We start from the raw sequence: 24,614 nt of genomic DNA, 5'->3' as shown, positions 1-24,614 counted from the left end.
TTGGGGCAATAGCAAACAATAAAATAACGAAAAAAGGTTCTAGGGGCTTCACATTTTAATATAAAACGACTTATATTGCCTTTGGAAAAACGTCTTCCCAGCAATGCATTTCTGTTTAAAAGTGAAGCCGACTTTAAGGGAATCGGTGTAAGCTGGCTTTCCCACGTTCTGTATTGCAGTGAATGAAGCCTACTTGCCGGATGCGAACGCTGCGATGCGAACGGGTCCCGATAACGCTATCGCGTTCTACTCTTAAATGCGAAGCTTAAGCGTTCTCCAATTTTGCATAAGTATCAGTCATATTGACTCTGTGCCAAGTATGCTGTCTTAGCATGGTGCTATAAGTCGGATACAATTTAAGTCGATCTGCAGTGAAGCCCCACCCACGCACTCATAACCGCCACCCACTGTTCCTTCGCGAGGCTGTAAATAGGATCGTAGTTCAAACTTTCCCTGTTACCTAAACAAGGGGGTAACCACAAAAATAACATTATAAGCGCGCAATTTTATACGTTTTCACTCGTCTGTTATAGTGCATGGAACGTACAAGTACGACAAGTACAGGCGTATCAAGTACGACGCCATGTTGAAAAGGTCGCATGACAAGGATTTTGTTTGTTTCTGTGATTGACTGGCGGAGTAACACAACCCCGCGCGGTCCGTGTGCCTTTGTTGCCAACTGCTGTTTATTTAAGTTTTATCCTAAACGCTGTTACCCGTAGACGCCGACATGTCCGTCGACGACGCATGCGAAAGTGAGCGAGAATATTACTGGCGGTATTTTGGAAAGGCTCTATATGGTCTGTGTACGACCAGCGGGCTTCTATTTTCGTGATATTGATTATCTGAAAAATTGTTCGGGCTTTTAGTTTCCAGTTAATGTTCCAGTGTATGTTCACTACATATACATACACACACACATACATCTATATATATATATATATATATATATATATGAGATTTTTTTCTAATTTATCTTGCAAGTAATGTCCGCCGCTTCGAGTAATTCAGCTCAAGGACTATAACGATGCTATCTGCTCGGGCGATTTTCCTGAATTCTGCCAATGCCTCCTTTACTAGATGCCTGCCGCATCTCTTGGTTCCCCATTGGAGCGGAGGTTCCCGTGGTTCAGGGTAGTCGCGGAGCCGACATTACTTTCTGTTGCGGGGAAATGACGATTACGAGCCTGGCTCGCGCCCGACCAATAGGGTGCCTCGATGCCAGCGCCGCCGTTCAGGGTGGTGCCATCCTTTGACCGCACCCGCGCCGCCGCTTTCTCGCTGCGACGCCATCTTGAGTCACAGCGAGCGGTTGCGAGTGCTTGGTGCCGGTGCTTAGTTGGAGACAGTGCGCGCGGATGCTTCGCTGACGCTTCTACTTGCTGGACAGTGTTCAGCCGCATGAATGACAAGCTTGTCAAGTGCATCGAGTCGACATGACGGGCTGTTGTGTTCCCAAGTGCATCGGATCGACGCGTAAAGGGCTTCGTTGTTTACGCTTCCCCCAGGACCCTGAGCGAAGGAAGAGATGGGAAGCCCAAGTAAAGCGGTATCACTGGAAGGCAACGGATAGCTCCTACATTTGCGAGGTAAGTGTCAAGAAAGTTTAGACTATCGCATCCTGTTTTTCATTTAAATAAGAAAGTATTCTCTGATCCTCGCTCACGTACCTACGTTCGCTCACGAACTAAGCACTGCACCGATGCTGTCTGAGTAGCCTATGGTTTGCGAGCGCGCGTCGCATAGGCTCTTGCCGTTTTGATCGGCGCAGTCTATGCGAGTAGTACCCTTATTTTAAGGACTGACGAAAATGCTTCGCCGTGAAATAGCCTTACATTAGCTACAAATCGTCATGTAAACCACCTATTTTACTTTTTCACGGGAAGCACACATCGTGTGTCTCTTGTTTCTTGTCTTTTTTTCCCCTCAGTTTCTTTTTTCGCTACTGGTTATTTGGGACTAAAGAACGCAGTGCTTCTTCTGGGGAGAGCGGCTGTTGCGTACGTGGCAAGCGAAGCATTGTGATTTTCTCTATTTTCAGCAGATATCCTGCGGATCTCAGGTTGTTACGTCATATAGCTGATTTTTTAGACGAATATATTTGTAGCGTGGTGCTCGTAAGCCGATGGTCATTCGTGCTCATTCCCGATCGTAGTGGGTACTGTGACGGTCTTTAAGTGCTTGGCACGGTATGCCCAGGTGTAGTAGAGTTAAGGGGCATCATGGGACCAAAATGTTTCGGCGCTTTCTGGCATGGTGCCTGTTGTAGCCTGTGCATTTCTTCGAAACGTGTGAAGCGAGGTAATACAGCATTACTTCTGCGAAAATTTATTTTTAAGCACTGTAATGGGTTCTCTGTATTTACAAGGCAACTTTTCATATCAATAATCACTTTTGTTGTTTTACTTATACTTAGAAACACTTTGAAGAGGACCAGTACGAGTGAAATCGACAGGTTGGGCGCCGTCTGTTAAAGTCAACAGCCCTACATCATCATGGACTATACTTTCGAAGTGAAAAACATTGCTAATCTGTATTTTTTCAATGTAGTTATCAGTGTTCTAATGGTTATTTATAAAATGTTCTGTACTCGCCATCGATGTGTGGCTGATGCGACGTAGTCGATGGTAGCTGATGAATTCTGGCCGGATATCTTGATTAATATTACCCGCGGTTGCGTTTTCTTGTTTGCATTCTTGTTTTCGATTTATATTGTGTGTAATAAGGTTGATGTACTCACTTGAACCCCCCCCCCATGTAATGAATAAATTAAAAACTCTCACTATCCCGAATTATGTGTCGAGCCTACCTTGCGAATTTTTTTTTATCTCATCTTTCAACATAACCTTCAGGCGCCACACAGTACATATAATTTTTCATGTACATATCTCTTTCATGATTGATTGTACTAGACATTATAAGTAAATGTATTTTGTGCATCGTTTGGTTTCTTGTGTGAACTACGCAAAATTGACACAGACAAGTTACGTTACATGTTTTTCTACAGCACTAACTAAACCTTATTTTCACATCGCAGTTATTTTTACACCAGCTTAATCCTGTCAGCACACAGTTTTGTGGGCAAAAAAAAAGCAAAATTGCGCGTAGATATCGTCAAATAATTGCAACGAACGCGAAGAGCACGCGCAACGCAAGGGAAACTAACCGCCGTGCGCGAGTGGCTGGCTACGGTAAAGGAGGCGTGACGTGTAAACCAAAATACAACAGCAAAAAAGAAAAACTTCCACACACAGGGGGTCGCAAACCTTATATACCAAGCATCGAAGAGCAAAAAAAAAAAAAAAATTAGGCAACTTGGGGCATGTTCCCGGCGCCATACATTTACGTCTCGGACCTTCGACGAGTTAACGGCTATTGGTTATAAAGATGTGCAGATGCAATACCGATAAAAAAATCCTCATCAAGGCAAAGCACTTGGAAGTGCGCCCATCTCACACTATTTATGAACGCAAGCGTAGCTGAGTCTCAGCTCGTGTGACTCAATATGGCGGCGCCAGCGGGGTTGTCTCCACCCTGGACGGCGGCGCTGGGCATCGAGGCACCCTACCGACCAATGGCTTGACGCGACCGCGAGTCCTGCCTCCGGGATCGCAACAGGCGCCGCTGTAATCTCGGAGGCAAGGGAACGTGGTTCAAGTTGGAGCAGCCGCCGCAACTAGCGCTCGCAGCCGACTCTGGTGGAGAGGAGGAAATAGGAGAGTGGCCACGCGGCAGGCATCTGTTAAAGGAGGCATTGATTCTGCATAATGTAAAAAAAGTGCCTCATATATAGTACGAGTATATAGACACACACACGTTTTCGTTTTCATTGTCTGTTGGCTTTATGTGGCTGTGACGTACAAAAACACAGCCCCTCGGTTCCCTTTCTTCTAGTTCATATATATACAGTATTTAGCAAAAAGTTCTGATACTTTGCATTTGGGTCCTGTGGCGTAAACTGCAGAAACTGTTGGGTGCTGCATTACACCAGACTGTTAGATTGGGGAATGTCTCTTAATCAAACATGCACTGCCATCATACTTTATTCACACCATATAGCCCACCCACTGTGTGCGCGCAGTCACGACAATACATGTGCTGGTGAGATAAATTTTGATGGTAGGTCGAGAGGTCAAGAGAAAAAAAGAACGCACACACATCCACTTGCGCAAGAATTCTGAAAGGGGCAGCAGTGAGCACCATGAAATGATCAAACTGGAAAGTGGAGCTTTATGGCACCGACACTATACAAAATGTTATCCATCTCTATCCTTTTGGCTGCACCGCAGAGACGGATAATGTCTTTAGTGATGATGGCTATTGGGTTCTGCCTGCTACCCATATCTAAGGCAAACAGTATAGAGCAATGATAGGCCGGCTCCAACAAACAAGACAGAATAATAAATTAGAAATTGGAACGCACTAACACATAGTTCACATAAAGTTCAAATTAGCACACTATATATCACAAGTCACGGAGTTTTCACAGCAAGTAACGTCAATATTACAGAGCAGCAACTTGCAGTTCACTCGTATTTCGAGGAAGCAGTCTACACTACAATATAGACTACAAGGTCACACCGCAGGTTGCAAAAAGGTCAAGAGAGACTGCAGAAACCTTAAACTACAGCACAGGGATATTTCTGTAAAACATAATTCATGGATAACATGTTATACCGCAACCTCTTAATGCTTCCAAAATTTTGTAAGGCGCTAACTGCAGACTTTTGTAGTTCTGTTGTTGGATGGGACACCAATATTTTTTCCAGCGAGAAAATGTTCTTGGCCAAGAAGAAGCCCTGTGTTTGCAAGGATTCGCAGCAAATTGATCTGCGCATGTTGTTATGGGAGATCCATCGCGTCGTCACTGTTCAGAAAGTTCCCTATTTTATTCAACAGGCATGTGCACACCTAGTAAAATGCTAAAAAACAGCGCACATTTCCATTACATTGCCTTTAGCTTATCTTCTACTTTGGAGCAGTAGCTGCAACACACGACGGCACATCACACCATTTATTCGATGCGCAGTTGCTGCAGTACGCACGTGCTTCTGCTCGCTATGGAGTGCACCAACATGGCACACTGCCCACTCGCTGTCGTTTGCGCATACACCCTATATTATTGCACACATCAAGTCTTTTGAAGGCATATCTGATGGATAAGCAATTATTTGTTGTGCCTTCACATGAAGCAATATCACACGAGCATTGTTACTGTAACGGACCACAGTCTTAATATTACAAATAACCCTGCAACTTCCTAGATTACTCTGTAAAATCCTGTGAAGTGACTTCACAGTTCAGCATTTAAGAGTGTACGGTGACACTTGTTCTACCTGATGCAGCAGAAAACCCCACATCATGCTGCATGTGTATGTAGATTCCTAGGCCACTATATTGTAACCATGCCTTTTCCGGATGCTAATGTCTTTCGGTGCGTTTACCGTTGATGATTGGGCACGTTCAATGCTCCGCCCTGGGTGGAGCGTCACTTGTCCACTAGCGAACCAACACATGGAAAGGCATCAGCATCAGGAAAAGGCATCGCTACAAAATACCGGCCCTAGTTCAGACTCTAGTTCTGCATGGCTGAAGGCCTACTCTACAGCATCCTGGTGCACTCTTTTCTTATGTCTATTCAAGTGTTCAGCCCGCACAAAGGACTTGGAGCAGATGGTGCAGCGATGCGGTCGGTCACCCGTATGGACGCTCAGGTGTTGCTTCACGCTGGACTTGTGCAAGAAGGTCTGAGGGCACAGGGGGCATTGAAATGGCCGCTCGCCCGTGTGGAGGCTCATGTGTTCCTTCAGAAAGGCCTTTCGCGAGAATCTCCGAGGGCACGACGGGCATTGAAACGGCCGCTCACCCGTGTGGATGCGCAGGTGCCTGCTCAGGTCGCCACTATGTACAAACTTCTGAGGGCACGAGGGACACTGAAATGGCTTCTCGCCCTGTGTGGGTGCGCAGGTGTACGTTCAGATTGCTCCTATGCGAGAATCTCTGAGGGCACAAATGGCATTCAAATGGACGCTCGCCAGTATGGACCCTGGTGTGTGTTTCCAGATGAAGCAGGCTACGAGTCTCATAGTCACAGAAGTGACAGCGGTGGAAGTATTCTTGCTGCGAGTTGTCACCCTCGTCTGTTGATAGAGAAATAGAAGGACTTGATGCTGCACAAACAAAACAATAGTGGAATTCATTATGAAGTGCTAAATAAATGTAAGAACATACGAGGTTTGTTCAAAAAGAAACCGAACTTTTGAAATAGCGCGGCAACCGGCAGAGGCAGTGCGCTGCGGCGACCGAGCGCATGTAGAGATAGGTTTAGACAAGAAACTACCATTTTCCGCGTTTCACTCTGACCATTAGTTGGAGAGCTACAGCCGCTGAAGTGAGCACATGAACAAGCTGTTCTTCAGATTGGTGCCAAATTGATGAAGAAATTGGGAGAACAGCGTGTGTGTGTGTGTGTGTGTGTGTGTGTGTGTGTGTGTGTGTGTGTGGTGTGTGTGTGTGTGTGTGTGTGTGTGTGTGTGTGTGTGTGTGTGTGTGTGTGTGTGTGTGTGTGTGTGTGTGTGTGTGTGTGTGTGAAGTTCTGCTACAAACTTGGGAAAACTTTCACAGAGACATTTCAGTTGCTTAGCCAAGCATACGGGGAGGACTGCATGAGTTGCACGCAGTGCTATGGTTGGTTCAAGTATTTTGAAGACGGAAGAATGTCGGCCGGTGATGATCCCAAGCATGGACGACCTTCCACATCCACAGATGATGACCACGTCGAGAGAGTTTCAAACTGTGATTTGTGAAAATCTTCGTTTGACTGTTCTAGAAGTTGCTGAAGAAGTGGGTATCAGCGTAGGATCATGTCATGAAATTTTGAGTGGCAAACTTAGGATGCGTCGTGTCAGTACAAAATTCATGCCACGTTTGTTGACTGACGAACAGAAGCAGACCCATGTTGAAATCAGCCAGGAATTGCTCGCCGCTGCCAATGACGATGAAAACTTTCTTAAGAACATCATAACAGGCGATGAGACATGGGTTTCATGTTGAAATGAAAGTGCAGTCATTGCAGTGGGTGGCCAAAGGTTCTCCTCGTCCAAAAAAAGCACGCATGAGTCGGTCAAAAATGAAGGTGATGTTGGTTGTGTTTTTTCACTGCAAAGGCATTGTCCATCAGGAATTTGTGCCACATGGTCAGACGGTAAACAAAGAAGTTTACCAGGGAATCCTAGCATGTTTGAGAGATTCTGTGCGCAGTAAGAGGCCTGAATTGTGGGAAAATCAGGCTTGGATGTTGCATCATGACAATGCCCAGGCTCATGCATCGCTCCTTGTCCGCAGCTACTACTTAGCGAAACACCACACTCCTGTTGTGCCCCACCCACCATATTCTCAGGAACTAGCCCCAGCAGACTTTTTTCTATTCCCCAAGCTGAAAACCACCTTGACAGGACGTCGTTTCCAAACCATAGAAGCAGATCCAGGACAATGTGAGCAGAGACCTGCGCACCATTCCAGAAAGTGCGTTCCAGGAGGCATTCCAAAAATGGAAGAAAAGATGGGAAAAGTGCATTGCCAGTAGAGGGGACTACATTGAAGGAGACAGCACTTAAAATGTTGTACCATAAGCAGTAAAGGTGTTATAGCAAAAGTTTGGTTTCTTTTTGAACACACCTCGTAAATACTAAAACTAATACAGTGTAGACCGCTTATAACGTAAGTCGTCGGAGTCGCGAATATCCGTACTATAAGTGGTACCGCACTATAACCAAAACAACTACTATTTTATTGCAATAATGGACACTCCAGGCGCATTTATGCCGTCGCTGTCACCGTGCTCTAGGTTCCGTATTCACTTACTAAATAAATTAACAAGCACGGTGTCACGCGCGCACTAGCAAACATGAACACATCTTGCTCGTTGACTGCGGAAACGAACTGTAAAAACGCTTGAGTGACGAAGCATGGCGAGCAAATTGACTTTCGTGCTATCATGTCTCTCGCTTCAACGCGATCTATAAGCGGTCAAAACACGGCGCGCGGCGCACTTTCCCCGTCGCAGATTGCTTTCAAGATAGGGCCAAGGCGATTGTATCGCCAAAGTGGATCGTCGCAGATTACGTCCTGCTTCGGTCCACTGAAACCGTTCCACATTGCTTTGCTGGTGAAAATCCTCTCCTTCTGTTTGTGCCAGTCCCGAACGTAAGTTTCGGATTTTTCGAATGCCCGTGATGCGGCCCGATTTCCTTCCGTCTATGCACACATGATCACTTTCCCTTTAAATGGGGCATCATGATGAACTCGGTACTTCATGCTGACAGAGCAGACGCAGAGAACGTGACGACAGACGCACAGAGAACGTGAAGACAGACAGTAGACTATTGCCTAAGAACGTGTACTGCACCACGGTAGCTAAGCTCGAGAGTAGCTAGGCTCAACGCGCGTGCTAGGCGGCCATTTTGAAATGGCGCCGGCTAAATGGTAACGCAGATTTACGGTTGTACTCAATTCTAACACAGCACAAAATGTTTGGACCTATTTTATTGGAAAAAAAGTGTGCGTTAGATTCGAGTAAATACGGTATTTGTGGCTTGAGGGGAGTGTTTGCCGCTTAGTTTGACTGCCGAACTTCCAGGCAGCCCCACTGTAACTGGTATTTCATGTCCCGCAACTGTATAAGCAACACGCTATGTATGAGCGATACGCACATACATAGAGTGCTATGGGAAAATTAAGGGGAGTCTGAAAAGACTGTATTATATCCGGTCCTGCACTATAAGCGGTTACGTTATAAGTCGTCTATACTGTAATGAGCTTTTCTTGTTTTTTTTTTCCGTTCGAGAGGTTTTGAGAATGACTTAAGGTATGTGACCCCCTTTGTGAAATCCACCCACATTTTTATCAAAAACGAATTATACAATGAGAGAACGTGGAGCATTTGCAGATTCTCACAGTTTTCAACAACCCATGGAGAACAGTGTTAGAAAGCAAATTCTGACCTCGCTCGCTCTCCCATCCTCAACAAGCACACGAGGTACAAGTTTGCTGGCCGCCCGTGACACTTGCAAAACCTCAGTTATGATTCACTGGCAATAAGTCCACAACAAATTTGTCTAATATGAAATTTCATTACTGGGCTTTCAATAATTTTTGCAGACCGCACACAGAACTTTAGTGACAGCCACATCTGGCCACAGCCACATCCTAACATGGTACAACACCTTATTAAATCGTTCTGGATATCATGTGAAGCAACTTTACTACTGTTCAGTTTACAACAACATAAAGTTGTACTTGTGCTATCTATCAGTTGTACCGAGAGGGCAAGTTCTTCACAGTGATATTGCGATTCAATGGTCTCATGCATCAATTCACACAAGGGACCTACACATCTGAGACGTCAAGCTCTTCTGCGAAAAGTTCTGAGGGCAGTAGTGGTTTCTCACCCATGTGCTTTCACTTGTGTATATGGAGAGCAGACAGCCTGAAAGTTGCATACTCACAAAGGTAAACGAGACTATCCTGCAACTGCTCATGCTTGACTGTTGGCGGGAAGTCATGATGCCTTCCTGTGAAAGGAGCATAAAAAGTAATCAGATCAGCAAATTGCGCATCATTTTGTTTGCAACACAAAATTACAAGAAAGAAGCAACAAAATCTCAACATCACGCTATGTCCTCAGTTACGACAATTAAGCCAGATTTAGTGTCACGGAGGAAGCTATGCTACATGCATGCATGGTATAATACAACTGAAGTTACACTATGCTTCTCTTTGGCCAAATTCATTAAACATAGATGCCAAGACAAAGTAAAACATAGCCTTTTCTCTGCACAGTCAACATTTGGTACACCACCAGCTAGTACCGTTCATTCCCTCTTTAAATGAGTCTTAAGCTGAATACCTGCAATTTGCCACACCACTGCCTGCAGAACAGCCAGTAACCCAGCTGAAACAATGCAGGAACGAAATAAGCTTATGAATCTCAACAATTGGCAATAAATTTTAAATGCTGGTAGTTATCAGTCATAACAACAGCTTCAATGGCAGTAATAAACGAATGTTCAAGTGCTATTATTACTGAGCTTCTGTTCAAGCATTCAATACAATGAATTCTAATGATACTGAAAGATTACAGGCTATTAATGTGATCATTAATCTATTAACCAGTATTATGGGCAAGCATTCAGTAAACACAGTCATTTATTTGGCATTGCAAAACAGACAATGTGAACTGAATTGTTAATTAAGGTTTAACACTCAACTGCTGCAAAGAAGTGCTCACATACAAAATGACAATGAAACGGCAGTAACGGAATAATAACAAAATTATCTCCAAATACATGTGTTATATTAAAACCTAAAGGCACTAAATATATGAGACAAATAGAAAAAGACTAAGATATTAGGTACCAAGCAACACCAAAGTCACCAGTCACACTGATTAAAGAGAATACTCAAACGGTACAGTCACTAACAAAGAAGTACATGACACGTCCTAAAAATGGTGTATAGTATGGTTACGAATATAACATTCTCCATGATATGCACGTAGGGTAGAGAAAGAGAAGAGCAGGTGTGTTAACAACGAACATGCACATTCCATTTCATAAGAGACAAAGCCACTGTGTGAATTATAACAGCTGAATGCAAGGCCTCTTTGGTTTCCTGCTGCATTGGCATCACGCAACGCACCAGCAAGAGATATGAACAGCAGCCATCGCTTTTCACAGCTTTCCAACACCAACACTTACTCAGGACACAACAACATTCATGTTCTTACAGGCCTCATTACTTTTCAGGAAGGCCGTACTTACCATACCTTGTGAAACTGTGCACAGTACAACTCCATAAAAGGTCCGCATGCTACCACCACGTCTCTACGGATTCCACAGCCGGAAGCGTACCGAGAGCATGACAGAATATCTAAATGGAATAAGGTAATCTCATACTAGAGAACAGGATATTCACAGGAATAGCCACAGAAGAAGTGACATGGAAGGTACTTAAGCTCTAAAAAAAGTTTACCTACGACAAAAATCAGTGCAGAGAATGAACGCCTAATTGAGCCTTCAAAGTGTCAAATCAACACAAGCTTAAAGCAAAAGATTCAGACAGAAGCACTGGTGTGAGTGCTAACGGGCAATGAAGTGTAGAATAAGTATTACTATTAACAAAGGTGCCACATGGTGTTGACTTCCAAAGACCATGACCTTCTAATCATGGTTTCGTGTTGGTCCAGCTTTGTTAGTCTGCATTTATGACACGGTGCAATCTTAGCAAGATTTAAACGATGTCTACTGACCCTCTTCGTGGAGCAGTTTGCTTCGTAGAAACGAGATGGCGCTTTCAGCAATGTGCGGCACTTTGCTTCAGCGAAAGTGCACGAATATGAAACCATTACAATTTCTGCCCTGCTTCTGTGCAATCAGCTGTCAGAAATGCAACTGGGTGTTCATTAACGCTCTGTGCTCTCTTCATGCTGCAAAATGTGAGGCGATAGAGGGAAGATGTGCGCTGTAGTTGGCTGCAAAAATAGTGACTAGCATTTTAAGGAATGGAATGAATCTGTGCGACCAAGATCACGGACCACTGCTACGTAAGGACTGCCTGTGTTGCCAGCCCTTCGCAATGCATGGCTTCCCTCAAGGATGACAAAATTAAATACTCCGCCAGCATTGTATCGCTATCCTCCAAAGCAAGGATTATAACGCGGGAAATTCAGCAAGAGTCACTATCGCTCGTCACACAGTGACAAAGGACGTAGCACCGCTTCCTGGCTCAGTAAGTTTCTCACACGTTATCTGCATGCATCTACCCCAACTCACACGCACTCTATCGCCAACGTATCAAGAACCAGAGAATGGGTGCACACTTGAATCAATGCACCGAAGCATGAGTGATGGCGACTCCACCGACAGCACACGAATGTTCGAAGCTGAACGTTTCGTGATGATTCACAGAGTAAGTGAGTGACTAGCAATAATACCACTTTGCTATGAGCTATCACAAAGTACAGATGATCTATGTTCCAAGCCTTGCGCGCAGCCAGAACAAATCTATCGCAACTAAGAACTACTGCGAGAGATTAGGCAGAAAAAGACAGTGGCTGCACCAAGGAACTTCACTGAGTCAGAAACATGACAAGCCGCTGCTTCAAAGTGTTTGCCAAATAAAGGATGAAGAGCAAAACCCACTATCCTGATTTCATTCATAAGAGGAAATTTTGGACAGCTTGGAACACATCTGTAGCGCCGCTTTTTGGTACAAGCACCGTATACACTGCTCGCGTCATTTGGACAAGGCATAATGAGCTCAGAAAGCCCTTACATGTCTAGAGGCAACAGAAGCAGCTGAGGCAAGCAATGGACACATCACCACGTTATTAAACATAGCAGCGCCCACGGCGTCACTGCAAAAAAAGTCTATGAACACTCAAGACTAATCCAGAAGAGTTCTTTTAATTTAGCTCTGGTTAATTCTATCCTGACTAAAGGTGCCAGCTGGTGCTTATACATTTTGCTAGGTCACGACTTATGTTATTTTGATCCTGAAATTGATTCTTGCCGGATAATTCAAAATTGACTGGTAAGCAAATGGAGAACATTCTGTTGTCCAATTCCAGAATTGGACCGCAAGTGGTGGTGTCTGTGCTGCGACTTCTCACTCTTAGTAGTTGCCGACACTTGGAACGCCTTGATGCTGCACAAAGAAGACAAGCCAAGTTACTAGAGTGTCACCTCTCGTCTTAAAACAAAACCGGAATTAATAATTACCAATGAAATGACACGACATAGTGTTATCGTTTTTCAGGGGCCTAAGAAAATATGTTTGCCACCATTTGAAAAACATTTAGTTTGGTTTATGTCAAAGAAATGAAAGCGTGATGCCTCCAACGAGCCTATTTTTATGGGCTGTCAGCAAGTTGCTGCGGCGGTACATATTCAAACGAGACAGAAGTTCAATAGAAGATGGAAACTTGAAATCATAAGGAGTATTCGAACATGAAATGTCGGCAACAGTTCGACAACGTGACTCGTCTTATTCAGGGCCTTGACAAAGACAACTCCCCTTGTTGAAACACTGACTTAAAGCGACATTCCTTGTTCGACTATTCCTCCTCATGAGCCGGTACACAGCACATAAGCAATGCTAACCCATAGAATGGTCATTAATATGCAACCATATGATTGATGTCACATGGAACTAGTAAGTTGGGTTGTTGACTGCATCAAGTGAATCTGCTGGACTTGACATGCTTCAGAGTCCTAGAATGGCCTGTTTTAAGTCAGTCTTGTGTATTTTACATTTTTGTCACAAGAAAACATACTTGGAGCTGCTAGCAAATATTGGCTTCTCTATACTGTCTTGAATACTGCATTTCTGGCCTCATTGTACCGGTAAATACTCACTGAAATAAAGCATGGCAAACCAAACTTTCATTTACTTCGCTAGATCCAACATGTTGGTCCGTGTGCCTTTGTTGCCAACTGCTGTTTTTTTCAGTTGTATTATGGTGCCTTCTAGCCACTATAGTTGTATCCGACACATATTTCGCCGACGCATGCGAAAGTGAGCGAGAATATTACTGGCGGTATTTTGGAAAGGCTCTATGTGGTCTGTCCACGACCAACGGGCTTCTATTTTCGTGATTTTGTTTATCCCAAATATTTTTAGGGCTTTAACAGTTTCCAGTGAACAGATGTTTACTATACATATATTATATATATGAGATTTTTTTCCTAATTTATCGTGCAAGTAATGTCCGCCGCTTCGAGTAATTCAGCTCAAGGACTATAACTATGCTATCTGCCACAGGCGATTTGCCAGAATTCTGCCAATGCCTCCTTTACTAGATGCCTGCCTGCATCTCTTGTTTACTCATTGGAGCGGAGGTTCCCGTGGTTCAGGGTAGTCGCGGAGCCGACATTACTTTCTGTTGCGGGGAAATGACGATTACGAGCCTGGCGCGCACCTTACTAATGCCTTGACGCGACCGCGAGTCCTGCCTCGCAACAGGCGCTGCTGTAATCTCGGAGGCAAGGGAACGTGGTTCAAGTTGGAACAGCTGCCGCAACTAGCGCTCGCAGCCGACTCTGGTGGAGAGGAGGAAATAGGAGAGCGGCCATGCAGCAGGCATCTTTTAAAGGAGGCATTGATTCTGCATAATGTAAAAAAAATGCCTCATATATAGTATATAGACACACACACGTGTTCCTGTTTTCATTGTCTGTTGGCTTTATGTGGCTGTGACGTACAAAAACACAGCCCCTCGGTTCCCTTTCTTCTAGTTCATATATATACAGTATTTAGCAAAAAGTTATGATACTTTGCATTAGGGTTCTGTGGCGTAAACTGCAGAAACTGTTGGGTGCTGCGTTACACCAGACTGTTAGATTGGGGAAAGTCTCTTAATCAAACATGCACTGCCATCATACTTTATTCACACCATATAGCCCACCCACTGTTTTACATAATTTGCGTATTCCAAGAATGTATCACAAGGAAACCATGATATCACGCAGTCGTGAAAATACATGTGCACAGGTGAGCTAAATTTTGATGGTAGGTCGGGAGGTCGAGAGAAAAAAAGAATGCACACACATCCACTCGCGCAAGAATTCTGAAAGGGGCAGCAGTGAGCACCATGAAATGATCACACTGGAAAGTGGAGCTTTATGGCACCGACACTATCCAAAATGTTATCCATCTCTATCCTTTTGGCTGCACCACAGAGACGGATAATTTCTTTACTGATGATGGTTATTGGGTTCTGCCTGCTACCCATATCTAAGGCAAACAGTATAGAGCAATGATAGGCCGGCTCAAACAAACAAGACAGAATAATGAAATCGATTTCAAATAAAAGACGCCATGCACTGACACATAGTTCACATAAATTTCAAATTAGCACATTGTATGTCACAAGTCACTGAATTTTTACAGCAAGTAACGTCAATATTACAGAGCAGCCACTAGCAGTTCACTCGTATTTCGAGGAAGCACAGTCTACAATACAATACAGGGTTACATCGCAGGTTGCAAGAAGGTCAAGAGAAACCTTGCAGATCTACAGCATAGGGATATATCCGCGAAACATAATTCATGGATAACATGTTATATCGCTCCCTCTAGTAATTATCCGAAGTTCTTAATGCTTCCAAAAACCTTTAATGTGCTAACTGCAGACTTTTGCAGCTCAGTTGTTGGATAGGGCACCAATATTCTTTCCAGTGAGAGTGGCTTCTTGGCCAAGAACAAGCCCTGTGTTTGCAAGGATTCGCAGCCAATTGTTCTGAGCATGTTGATACAGGAGATCCATCATCTCGTCGCTGCTCAGAAAGTTCCCTATTTTTATTCAACACGCATGTGCACACCTTGTAAAATGCTAAATAAGAAAAATGTTTCCATTACATCATCTTTGGCTTGCCTTTTCCTTTAGAGCGGTTGTTGCAACACATGATGGTGCATCACCACTTATTCGGTGCATGCTTCTTCTCGCTACGGAGTGCACCAACATGGAACGCTGCCCACTCGCCGCCGTTTGCGCATACACCCTATATTATTGCATACATTGAGTCTTTTGAGGGCATATCTGATGGATGAGCAATTATTTGTTGTGCCTTCACATGAAGGAATATCACCCGAACATTGTCACTGTAACTCACCAGCCTTAATACTACAAATAAGCCTGCAACTTCTTTAATAAGGCTGTAACATCCTGTGAAGTGACTTGACAGTTCAGCACTTAAGAGCGTACGGTGACACTTGTGCTACCTGATGCAGCAGAAAGCCCCACATCATGCTGCACATGTATGTAGATTCCTAGGCCGGTGTTTTGTAGCGATGCATTTTCCTGATGCTAATGTCTTTTGGTGCATTTAGCGTTCGCGAATGGCCCCGTTCGATGCTCCGCCCTGGGTGGAGGTTCGCTTGTCCACTTGTGAACCAAGACGTGGAAAGGCATCACCATCAGGAAAAGGCATTGCTACAAAATAGCGGCCCTAGCTCAGACTCTAGTTCTGCATGGCTGATGGCCTACTCTACAGCATCCTGGTGCATTTTTTTCTTATGTCTGCTCAAGTCGTGAGCCCGCACAAAGGACTTGGAGCAGATGGCGCAGCGGTGTGGTCGGTCACCCGTATGGACGCTCAGGTGTTGCCTCACGCTCGACTTGTACGAGAAGGTCTGAGGGCACAGGGGGCATTGAAATGGCCGCTCGCCCGTGTGGAGGCTCATGTGTTCCTTCAGAAAGGCCTTTCGCGCGAATCTCCGAGGGCACGACGGGCATTGAAACGGCCGCTCACCCGTGTGGATGCGCAGGTGCCTGCTCAGGTCGCCACTATGTACAAACTTCTGAGGGCACGAGGGACACTGAAATGGCTTCTCGCCCGTGTGGGTGCGCAGATGTGCGTTCAGCTTGCTCCTATGCGAGAATCTCTGAGGGCACAAATGGCATTCAAATGGACGCTCGCCAGTATGGACCCTGGTGTGTGTTTCCAGATGAAGCAGGCTACGAGTCTCATAGTCACAGAAGTGACAGCGGTGGAAGTGTCCTTCCTGCGAGCTGTCACCCTCGGCCGTTGATAGAGAAATAGAAGGACTTGATGCTGCACAAACAAAACAATAGTGGAATTTATTATGAAGTGCCAAAGAAATGCAAGAACATACGAGGTGTGTTCAAAAAGAAACCGAACGTTAGAAATAGCGCGCCAACCGGCAGAGGGAGTACGCTGCGGGTGCTGGCCAAAGGTTCTCCTCGTCCAAAAAAAGCATGCATGAATCGGTCAAAAACGAAGGTGATGTTGGTTATGTTTTTTGACTGAAAAGGCATTGTCCATCAGGAATTTGTGCCACATGGTCAGACGGTAAACAAAGAAGTTTACCAGGGAATCCTAGCATGTTTGAGAGATTCTGTGCGCAGTAAGAGGCCTGAATTGTGGGAAAATCAGGCTTGGATGTTGCATCATGACAATGGCCAGGCTCATGCGTCACTCCTTGTCCGCAGCTACTTAGCGAAACACCACACTCCTGTTGTGCCCCACCCACCATATTCTCCGGACCTAGCCCCAGCAGACTTTTTTCTATTCCCCAAGCTGAAAACCACCTTGAAAGGACGTCAGTTTCCATACCATAGAGCAGATCCAGGACAATGCGAGAAGAGACCTGCGCACCATTCCAGAAAGTGCGTTCCAGGAGGCTTTCCGAAAATGGAAGAAAAGATGGGAAAAGTGCATTGCCAGTAGAGGGGACTACTTTGAAGGAGACAGCACTTAAAATGTTGTACCATAAGCAGTAAAGGTGTTATAGCAAAAGCTTGGTTTCTTTTTGAACACACCTCGTAAATACTAAAACAAATACAGTGTAGACCACTTATAACGTAAGTCGTCGGAGTCGTGAATATCCCTACTATAAGCGGTACCGCACTATAACCAAAACTACTATTTTATTGCAATAATGGACACTCCAGGTGCATTTCTGCCATCGCTGTCACCGTGCTCTAGGTTCCGTATTCGCTTACTAAATAAATCAACAAGCATGGTGTCACGCGCACACAAGCAAACATGAACACATCTCGCTCGTTGACCACGGAAACGAACTGTCAAAACGCTCAAGTGACGAAGCGCGGCGAGCAAATTGACCTTCGTGCTATCATGTCTCTCGCTTCAACGTGACCTATAAGCGGCGAAAACACGGCGCACTTTCCCCATCGCAGATGGCTATCAAGATAGGGCCAAGGCGATCATATCACCGAAGTGGATCGTCGCAGATTACGTCCTGCTTCGTCCACTGAAACCGTTCCACATTGCTTTGCTGGTGAAAATCCTCTCCTTCTGTTTGTGCCAGTCCCGAACGTAAGTTGCGGATTTTTCTAATGCCCGTGATGTGGCCAAATTTCCTTCCGTCTCTGCACACATGATCACTTTCCTTTTAAATGTCGCATCATGATGAACTCGGCACTTCATGCCGATAGAGCAGACGCAGAGAACGTGAAGACAGACAGTAGACTATTGCCTAAGCACGTGTACTGCAGCACATGGAGGAAACTACGGTAGCTAGGCTCGACGCGCGTGCGAGGCGGCCATTTTGAAATGCCGACGGCTATATGGTAACGCAGATTTAGGGTCGTACTCGATTCTAACATTCACGAAATTTTTGGACCTGTTTTACCGGGAAAAGTGCGCGCTTAGATTCGAGTAAATGCAGTATTTCTAGCTTGAGGGGCGCGTTTGCCGTCTAGTTTGACTGCCGAACTTCCAGGCAGCCGCACTGCAACCGGTATTTTGTGTCCCGCAACTGCACTATAAGCGATACGCATACACATAGAGTGCTATGGGAAAATTAACGGGAGTCTAAAAAGACCGTATTACAGTTAAACCTGGATTTAACGAAATTGACAAATTCCCGAAAAACTTCGTTATAAAGAGGATTTCGTTATATGCAGGTCCGGCACGAAAATTCGAGAACGAAACGCTGACGGTATCTACTATCACTCAAGATTTACTCCCAATACACTAAAATTGCGATGAACAAAAAAGTCCGAGTTCTGCCCGAAAGGCGAAGCATCGATTGCGACAGCAAATTAGCAGACAGCTATACGAAGTAAGGATAGTACAGTCAAACCTCATTAATACATACCCACTTAATGCGTAATTGCGGTTTAAACATAGTCGTGATGATTCCCCCACCCAGCCCCCATTGAAACCCATGTGTTGACTGACCACTTAAGCCGTAGTTGCTCATTGCCCGCCAAACGGTTAGTGCGTACTATTTTTCTTGTTCTACACGCACAGACACAAAATCGGCAAAATATCATATGCGCAGACGTTCGATTCTCGAGTTACGACGCCCGAACGACAGTCGCCAGCGATAGTGAACTTACAACATGGCCACCATGACGTATTTCCTGCTCGTACAGCTGTTGCCGATTGCCGCGCACAAAAGACGTCGCTTGGAGGTTCCGTGTAATGTCCAAACACGGCAACATCGTCGCCGCGCCGCTGTGTGTGCGAGTGATAGTTTGCGGGGGTCAGCAGAATCTCGTGTGCACGAGGGAGAAGGGGGGGGGGGGGCGAAAGTGCGCTTTCGCGCTAGGCACTGCGGGGAAGCTGAGGAAGGGAGGCGTTTACTTCGGCGGCCGGCGGCCGCCGTATCTTGAAAGCGACCTGCGATGTGGAAAAAGTGTGCACCCACGCGGGCTTATCTTCAAAGCGAACTGCAGGCAAGGTCAATACCTTGCGTTTCTTCGTCAAAGCACTCATTTTTGGAATGTCGCACCAGGAACTGGACGCGTGGACGCGTGCCGTTTCGTGCAAGCGCGAGGCGTCGGAAACGAAGAGCGAGCGTCACGATGGCGTCGTAGCGTCGTATAGCGTTACAGTAGACCCCGCTGTTACGTTCCCGGGTGCTGCGTTTTCCCGGCTGTTACGTCGTTTTCGGCCGGTCCCGGTACAGCTCCCATAGAACAAAATGCATTGGCATGGGTGCTACACTAAAAAATAAACTTTTTTTTTTATGTAGTGGCCGTGGCATTGGTAACCCTGCTGCTGCGTCGCAACTGTGGGACCGTTCCCGCATCATACGTTGCGAACTGCCACCCCGCGCCGGCCCGAGCGGCCATTTTGACTTTTCATGTCGCTTGGCTTGGTGGCTTGACGATGGCATTGGCTGCCCAAAGTGCCGGGGGCGACAACTATGACGTACTTTCGGTTTCCTCCAGCAAAAGTATGGCCCTTGAGATCCGTATTTGCTATCTAAAGATGGTGTCTATGATGCGTTGTGGCCCTAAAATTGGTTTTGGCTCATAGATGTTCCGTATAAAGTCCAAGGGCGATAACGCAGTCGCCATGCGCCGTATGCTGTATGGGCGAGTGAAAACGTGCGTGGGGAGCCGATGACCGCGTCTAAATCTCGCGCGCGCAAGAAAGAAAAGCAGGGAGGAAGCACCCCTTCTTCCGTTACGCTCGAGGCACCGGCGAGGGAGGGAGGAGGGAGGGATAGCGGGCGGCGTTGTACTGTACTCTGGCATCAACTGCGTACTACGAGGCGGCGCGCGGGCCGTATCTTGAAAGCAATCTGCGTTGGGGCAGAGTCTAGGCAGTGTAGGTGCGTCGGCAGCTCGTAGCTTTGTGCATGCTGTGTGTTTTCGGCGCTCAGTTTGCGTGAAGCGATAGACAAGAGCACGAAGGTCACTTCGCTCGCTTCTGCAGCGGCGCTTCCACACGCCGCCAGCGTTTGACAGCGTGTGTCCGCGCTCATCGAGTGTGATGTGTCACAGCATCTGCCAGCGCGTCGGCAACATCAACAGGAAAAGGAGAGTGCTGGCTTGGCGGGCTTAAAGTCTCTAGGGTCTTTAGGCGGGATAGGCCAGCTGCAGCAAGTGCCAGGATCAGGTTACTGTTATCAGGTTTGAATGATGGGAGGGGGCAAGGTCACGTCGCGGCGGCAAGATCGCCAGGTCGAGGGATGCAGGCCCGCCTCGTACATGTCAGCACGCACGCACACGTGCGCTTGCTTCACATTCCGTCGCGGCGGAGTAGGTGCTTCCGGTTGCTGCTCGCGCAAAAATGACAAAATTTGGGGCGAAATCTCTAGTTTGTCGGCGGGGAAAATTCGTTATTTCGAGGGGGTCTCCAGCTGCCACTTCGTTACTTAGAGGTCTCAAATACATGTGCTTCTATGGAGTAATAGCGGGGAATAGAAAAACTGCGTTATATCCAGGAATACGTTATATGGAGGTTCGTTATAAGCAGGTTTAGCTGTACTTGTGCTATCTATCAGGTGTACCGAGAGGGCAAGCTCTTCACTGTGGTATTGCGATTCAATGGTCTCACGCATCAATTCACACAAGGGACCTACACATCTGTGACGTAAAGCTCTTCTGGGAAAAGTTCTGAGGGCAGTAATGGTTTCTCACCCATGTGCTTTCACTTGTGTATATGGAGAGCAGACAGCCTGAAAGTTGCATACTCACAAAGGTTAACGAGACTATCCTGCGACTGCTCATGCTTGACTTTTGGCGGGAAGTCATGATGCCTTCCTGTGAAAGGAGCATAAAAAGTAATCAGATCAGCAAATTGCACATTATTTTTTTTGCAACACAACATTACAAGAAAGAAGCAACAAAATCTCAACATCACGCTATGTCCTCAGTTATGACAATTAAGACAGATTTAGTGTCAAGGAGGGAACTACGCTACATGCATGCATGGTATAATACAACTGAAGGTTACACGATGCTTCTCTTTGGCCAAATTCATTAAACATAGATGCCAAGACAAAGTAAAACATAGCCTTTTCTCTGCACAGTCAACATTTGGTACACCACAGCTAGTACCGTTCATTCCCTCTTTAAATGAGTCTTTAGCTGCATTCCTGCAATTTGCCACACCACTGCCTGCAGAACAGCCAGTAACCCAGCTGAAACAATGCAGGAACGAAATAAGCTTATGAATCTCAACAATTAGCAATAAATTTTAAATGCTGGTAGGTATCAGTCACAACAACAGCTTCAATGGCAATAATAAACGAATGTTCAAGTGCTATTATTACTGAGCTTCTGTTCAAGCATTCAATACAATAAATTCTAATGATACTGAAAGATTACAGGCTATTAGTGTGAGCATTAATATATTAACCAGTACGATCAGCGAACATTCAGTAAACACAGTCATTTATTTGGCATTGCAAAACAGACAATGTGAACTGAATTGTTAATCAAGGTTAAACACTCAACTGCTGCAAAGAGGTGCTCACATACAAAATGACGATGAAACGGCAGTAACGGAATAACAACAAAATTATCTCCCAATAGAAGTATGTGTTATATAAAAACCTAAAGGCACTAAATATATGAGACAAATAGAAAACGACTAAGATATTAGGTACCAAACAACACCAAAGTCACCAGTCACACCTGATTAAAGAGAATACTCAAATGGTAGCCACTAACAAAGAAGTAACATGTTCTAAAAATGGTGTATAGTATGGTTACGAATATAACATTCTCTATGACATGCACGTAGGGTAGAGAAAGAGAAGAGCAGGTGTGTTAACAACGAACATGCACATTCCATTTCATAAGAGACAAAGCCACTGTGTGAATTATAACAGCTGAATGCAAGTCCTCTTTGGTTTCTGCTGCATTGGCATCACGCAACGCACCAGCAAGAGATATGAACAGCAGCCATCGCTTTTCACAGCTTTCCAACACCAACACTTACTCAGGACACAACAACATTCATGTTCTTACAGGCCTCATTACTTTTCAGGAAGGCCGTACTTACCATACCTTGTGAAACTGTGCACAGTACAACTCCATAAAGGTCCGCATGCTACCACCACGTCTCTACGGATTCCACAGCCGGAAGCGTACCGAGAGCATGACAGAATATCTAAATGGAATAAGGTAATCTCATACTAGAGAACAGGATATTCACAGGAATAGCCACAGAAGAAGTGACATGGAAGGTACTTAAGCTCTAAAAAAAGTTTACCTACGACAAAAATCAGTGCAGAGAATGAACGCCTAATTGAGCCTTCAAAGTGTCAAATCAACACAAGCTTAAAGCAAAAGATTCAGACAGAAGCACTGGTGTGAGTGCTAACGGGCAATGAAGTGTAGAATAAGTATTACTATTAACAAAGGTGCCACATGGTGTTGACTTCCAAAGACCATGACCTTCTAATCATGGTTTCGTGTTGGTCCAGCTTTGTTAGTCTGCATTTATGACATGGTGCAATCTTAGCAAGATTTAAACGATGTATACTGACCCTCTTTGTGGAGCAGTTTGCTTCGTAGAAACGAGATGGCGCTTTCAGCAATGTGCGGCACTTTGCTTCAGAGAAAGTGCACGAATATGAAACCATTACAATTTCTGCCCTGCTTCTGTGCAATCAGCTGTCGGAAATGCAACTGGGTGTTCATTAATGCTCTGTGCTCTCTTCATGCTGCAAAATGTGAGGCGATAGAGGCAAGATGTGCGCTGTAGTTGGCTGCAAAAATGGTGACTAGCATTTTAAGGAATGGAATGAATCTGTGTGACCAAGATCATGGACCACTGCTACGTAAGGACTGCCTGTGTTGCCAGCCCTTCGCAATGCACGGCTTCCCTCCAAGGATGACAAAATTCAATCCTCCGCCAGCGTTGTATCGCTATCCTCCAAAGCAAGGATTATAACCCGGGAAATTCAGCAAGAGTCACTATCGGCTCAGTCACACAGTGACAAAGGAAGTAGCACCGCTTCCTGGCTTAGCAAGTTTCTCGCACGTTATCTGCATGCATCTACCCCAACTCACACGCACTCTATCGCCAACGTATCAAGAACCAGAGAATGGGCGCACGCTTGAATCAATGTGCCGAAGCATGAGTGATGGCAACTCCCGCAACAGCACACGAATGTTCGAAGCTGAATGTTTCGTGATAATTCACAGAGTTAGCGAGCGACTAGCAATAATACCACTTTGCTATGAGCTATCACAAAGTACAGATGATCTATGTTCCAAGCCTTGTGCGCAGCCAGAACAAATCTATCGCAACTAAGAACTACTGTGAGAGATTAGGCAGAAAAAGACAGTGGCTGCACCAAGGAACTTCACTGAGTCAGAAACATGACAAGCCGCTGCTTCAAAGTGTTTGCCAAATAAAGGATGAAGAGCAAAACTCACTGATCCTGATTTCATTCATAAGAGGAAATTTTGGACAGCTTGGAACACATCTATAGCGCCGCTTTTTGGTACAAGCACCGTATACACTGCTCGCGTCATTTGGACAAGGCATAATGAGCTCAGAAAGCCCTTACATGTCTAGAGGCAACAGAAGCAGCTGAGGCAAGCAATGGACACATCACCACGTTATTAAACATAGCAGCGCCCACGGCGTCACTGCAAAAAAAGTCTATGAACACTCAAGACTAATCCAGAAGAGTTCTTTTAATTTAGCTCTGGTTAATTCTATCCTGGCTGGTGCTTATACATTTTTCTAGATCAAGACTTAAGTTATTTTGATCCTGAAATTGAAATTCAAAATTGACTGGTAAGCAAATTGAGAACATTCTGTTGTCCAATTCCAGAATTGGACCGCAAGTGGTGGTGTCTGTGCTGCGACTTCTCACTCATAGTAGTTGCTGACACTTGGAATGCCTTGATGCTGCACAAAGAAGACAAGCAAAGTTACTAGAGTGTCACCTCTCGTCTTAAAACAAAACTGCAATTAATAAATGCCAATAAAATGAGACGACATATTGTTTTGTTACCACAACAAAATTATCGTTTTTCAGGGGCCTAAGAAAAAAATGTTTGGCACCATTTGAAAAAATTTTAGTCTGGTCTATGTGAAACAAATGAAAGTGTGATGCCTCCAACGAGTCTATGTTTATGATCTGTCAGCAAGTTGCTGTGGCGGTACATATTCAAACAAGACAGAGGTTCAATAGAAGATGGAAACTTGAAAAATCATAAGGAGTACGTAGTTGAACGTGAAATGTCGGCAACAGTTCGACAAGGTGACTCATCTTTTTCAGGGCCTTGACAAAGACAACTCCCCTTGTTGAAACACTGACTTTAAGCGACATTCCTTGTTCGACTATTCCTCCTCATGAGCCGGTACACA

General features: G+C 45.2%; 1 protein-coding gene across 1 annotated transcript; it reads right to left on the bottom strand.

The window, feature by feature from the left end:
* Positions 1–3,812: 3,812 nt before the first annotated feature.
* On the bottom strand, positions 3,813–21,203 carry LOC119431780 (gastrula zinc finger protein XlCGF8.2DB-like). The gene is made up of 3 exons (XM_037699247.2): positions 20,978–21,203; positions 16,044–16,613; positions 3,813–5,974 (listed from the first exon to the last, which is right to left on the bottom strand). Exons 1-3 carry the CDS (start codon positions 21,138–21,140, stop codon positions 5,598–5,600), a joined length of 1,110 nt encoding a protein of 369 aa, XP_037555175.2. The 5' UTR covers positions 21,141–21,203; the 3' UTR covers positions 3,813–5,597.
* Between the last annotated feature and the right edge of the window lie 3,411 nt (positions 21,204–24,614).

This window comes from Dermacentor silvarum, chromosome 10 (genome assembly GCF_013339745.2).
Source record: "Dermacentor silvarum isolate Dsil-2018 chromosome 10, BIME_Dsil_1.4, whole genome shotgun sequence".
NCBI classification, from domain to species: Eukaryota; Metazoa; Arthropoda; class Arachnida; order Ixodida; family Ixodidae; genus Dermacentor; species Dermacentor silvarum.
Note: the sequence above shows the minus strand (reverse complement) of the source record. Positions and strands in the feature narration are given on the sequence as shown.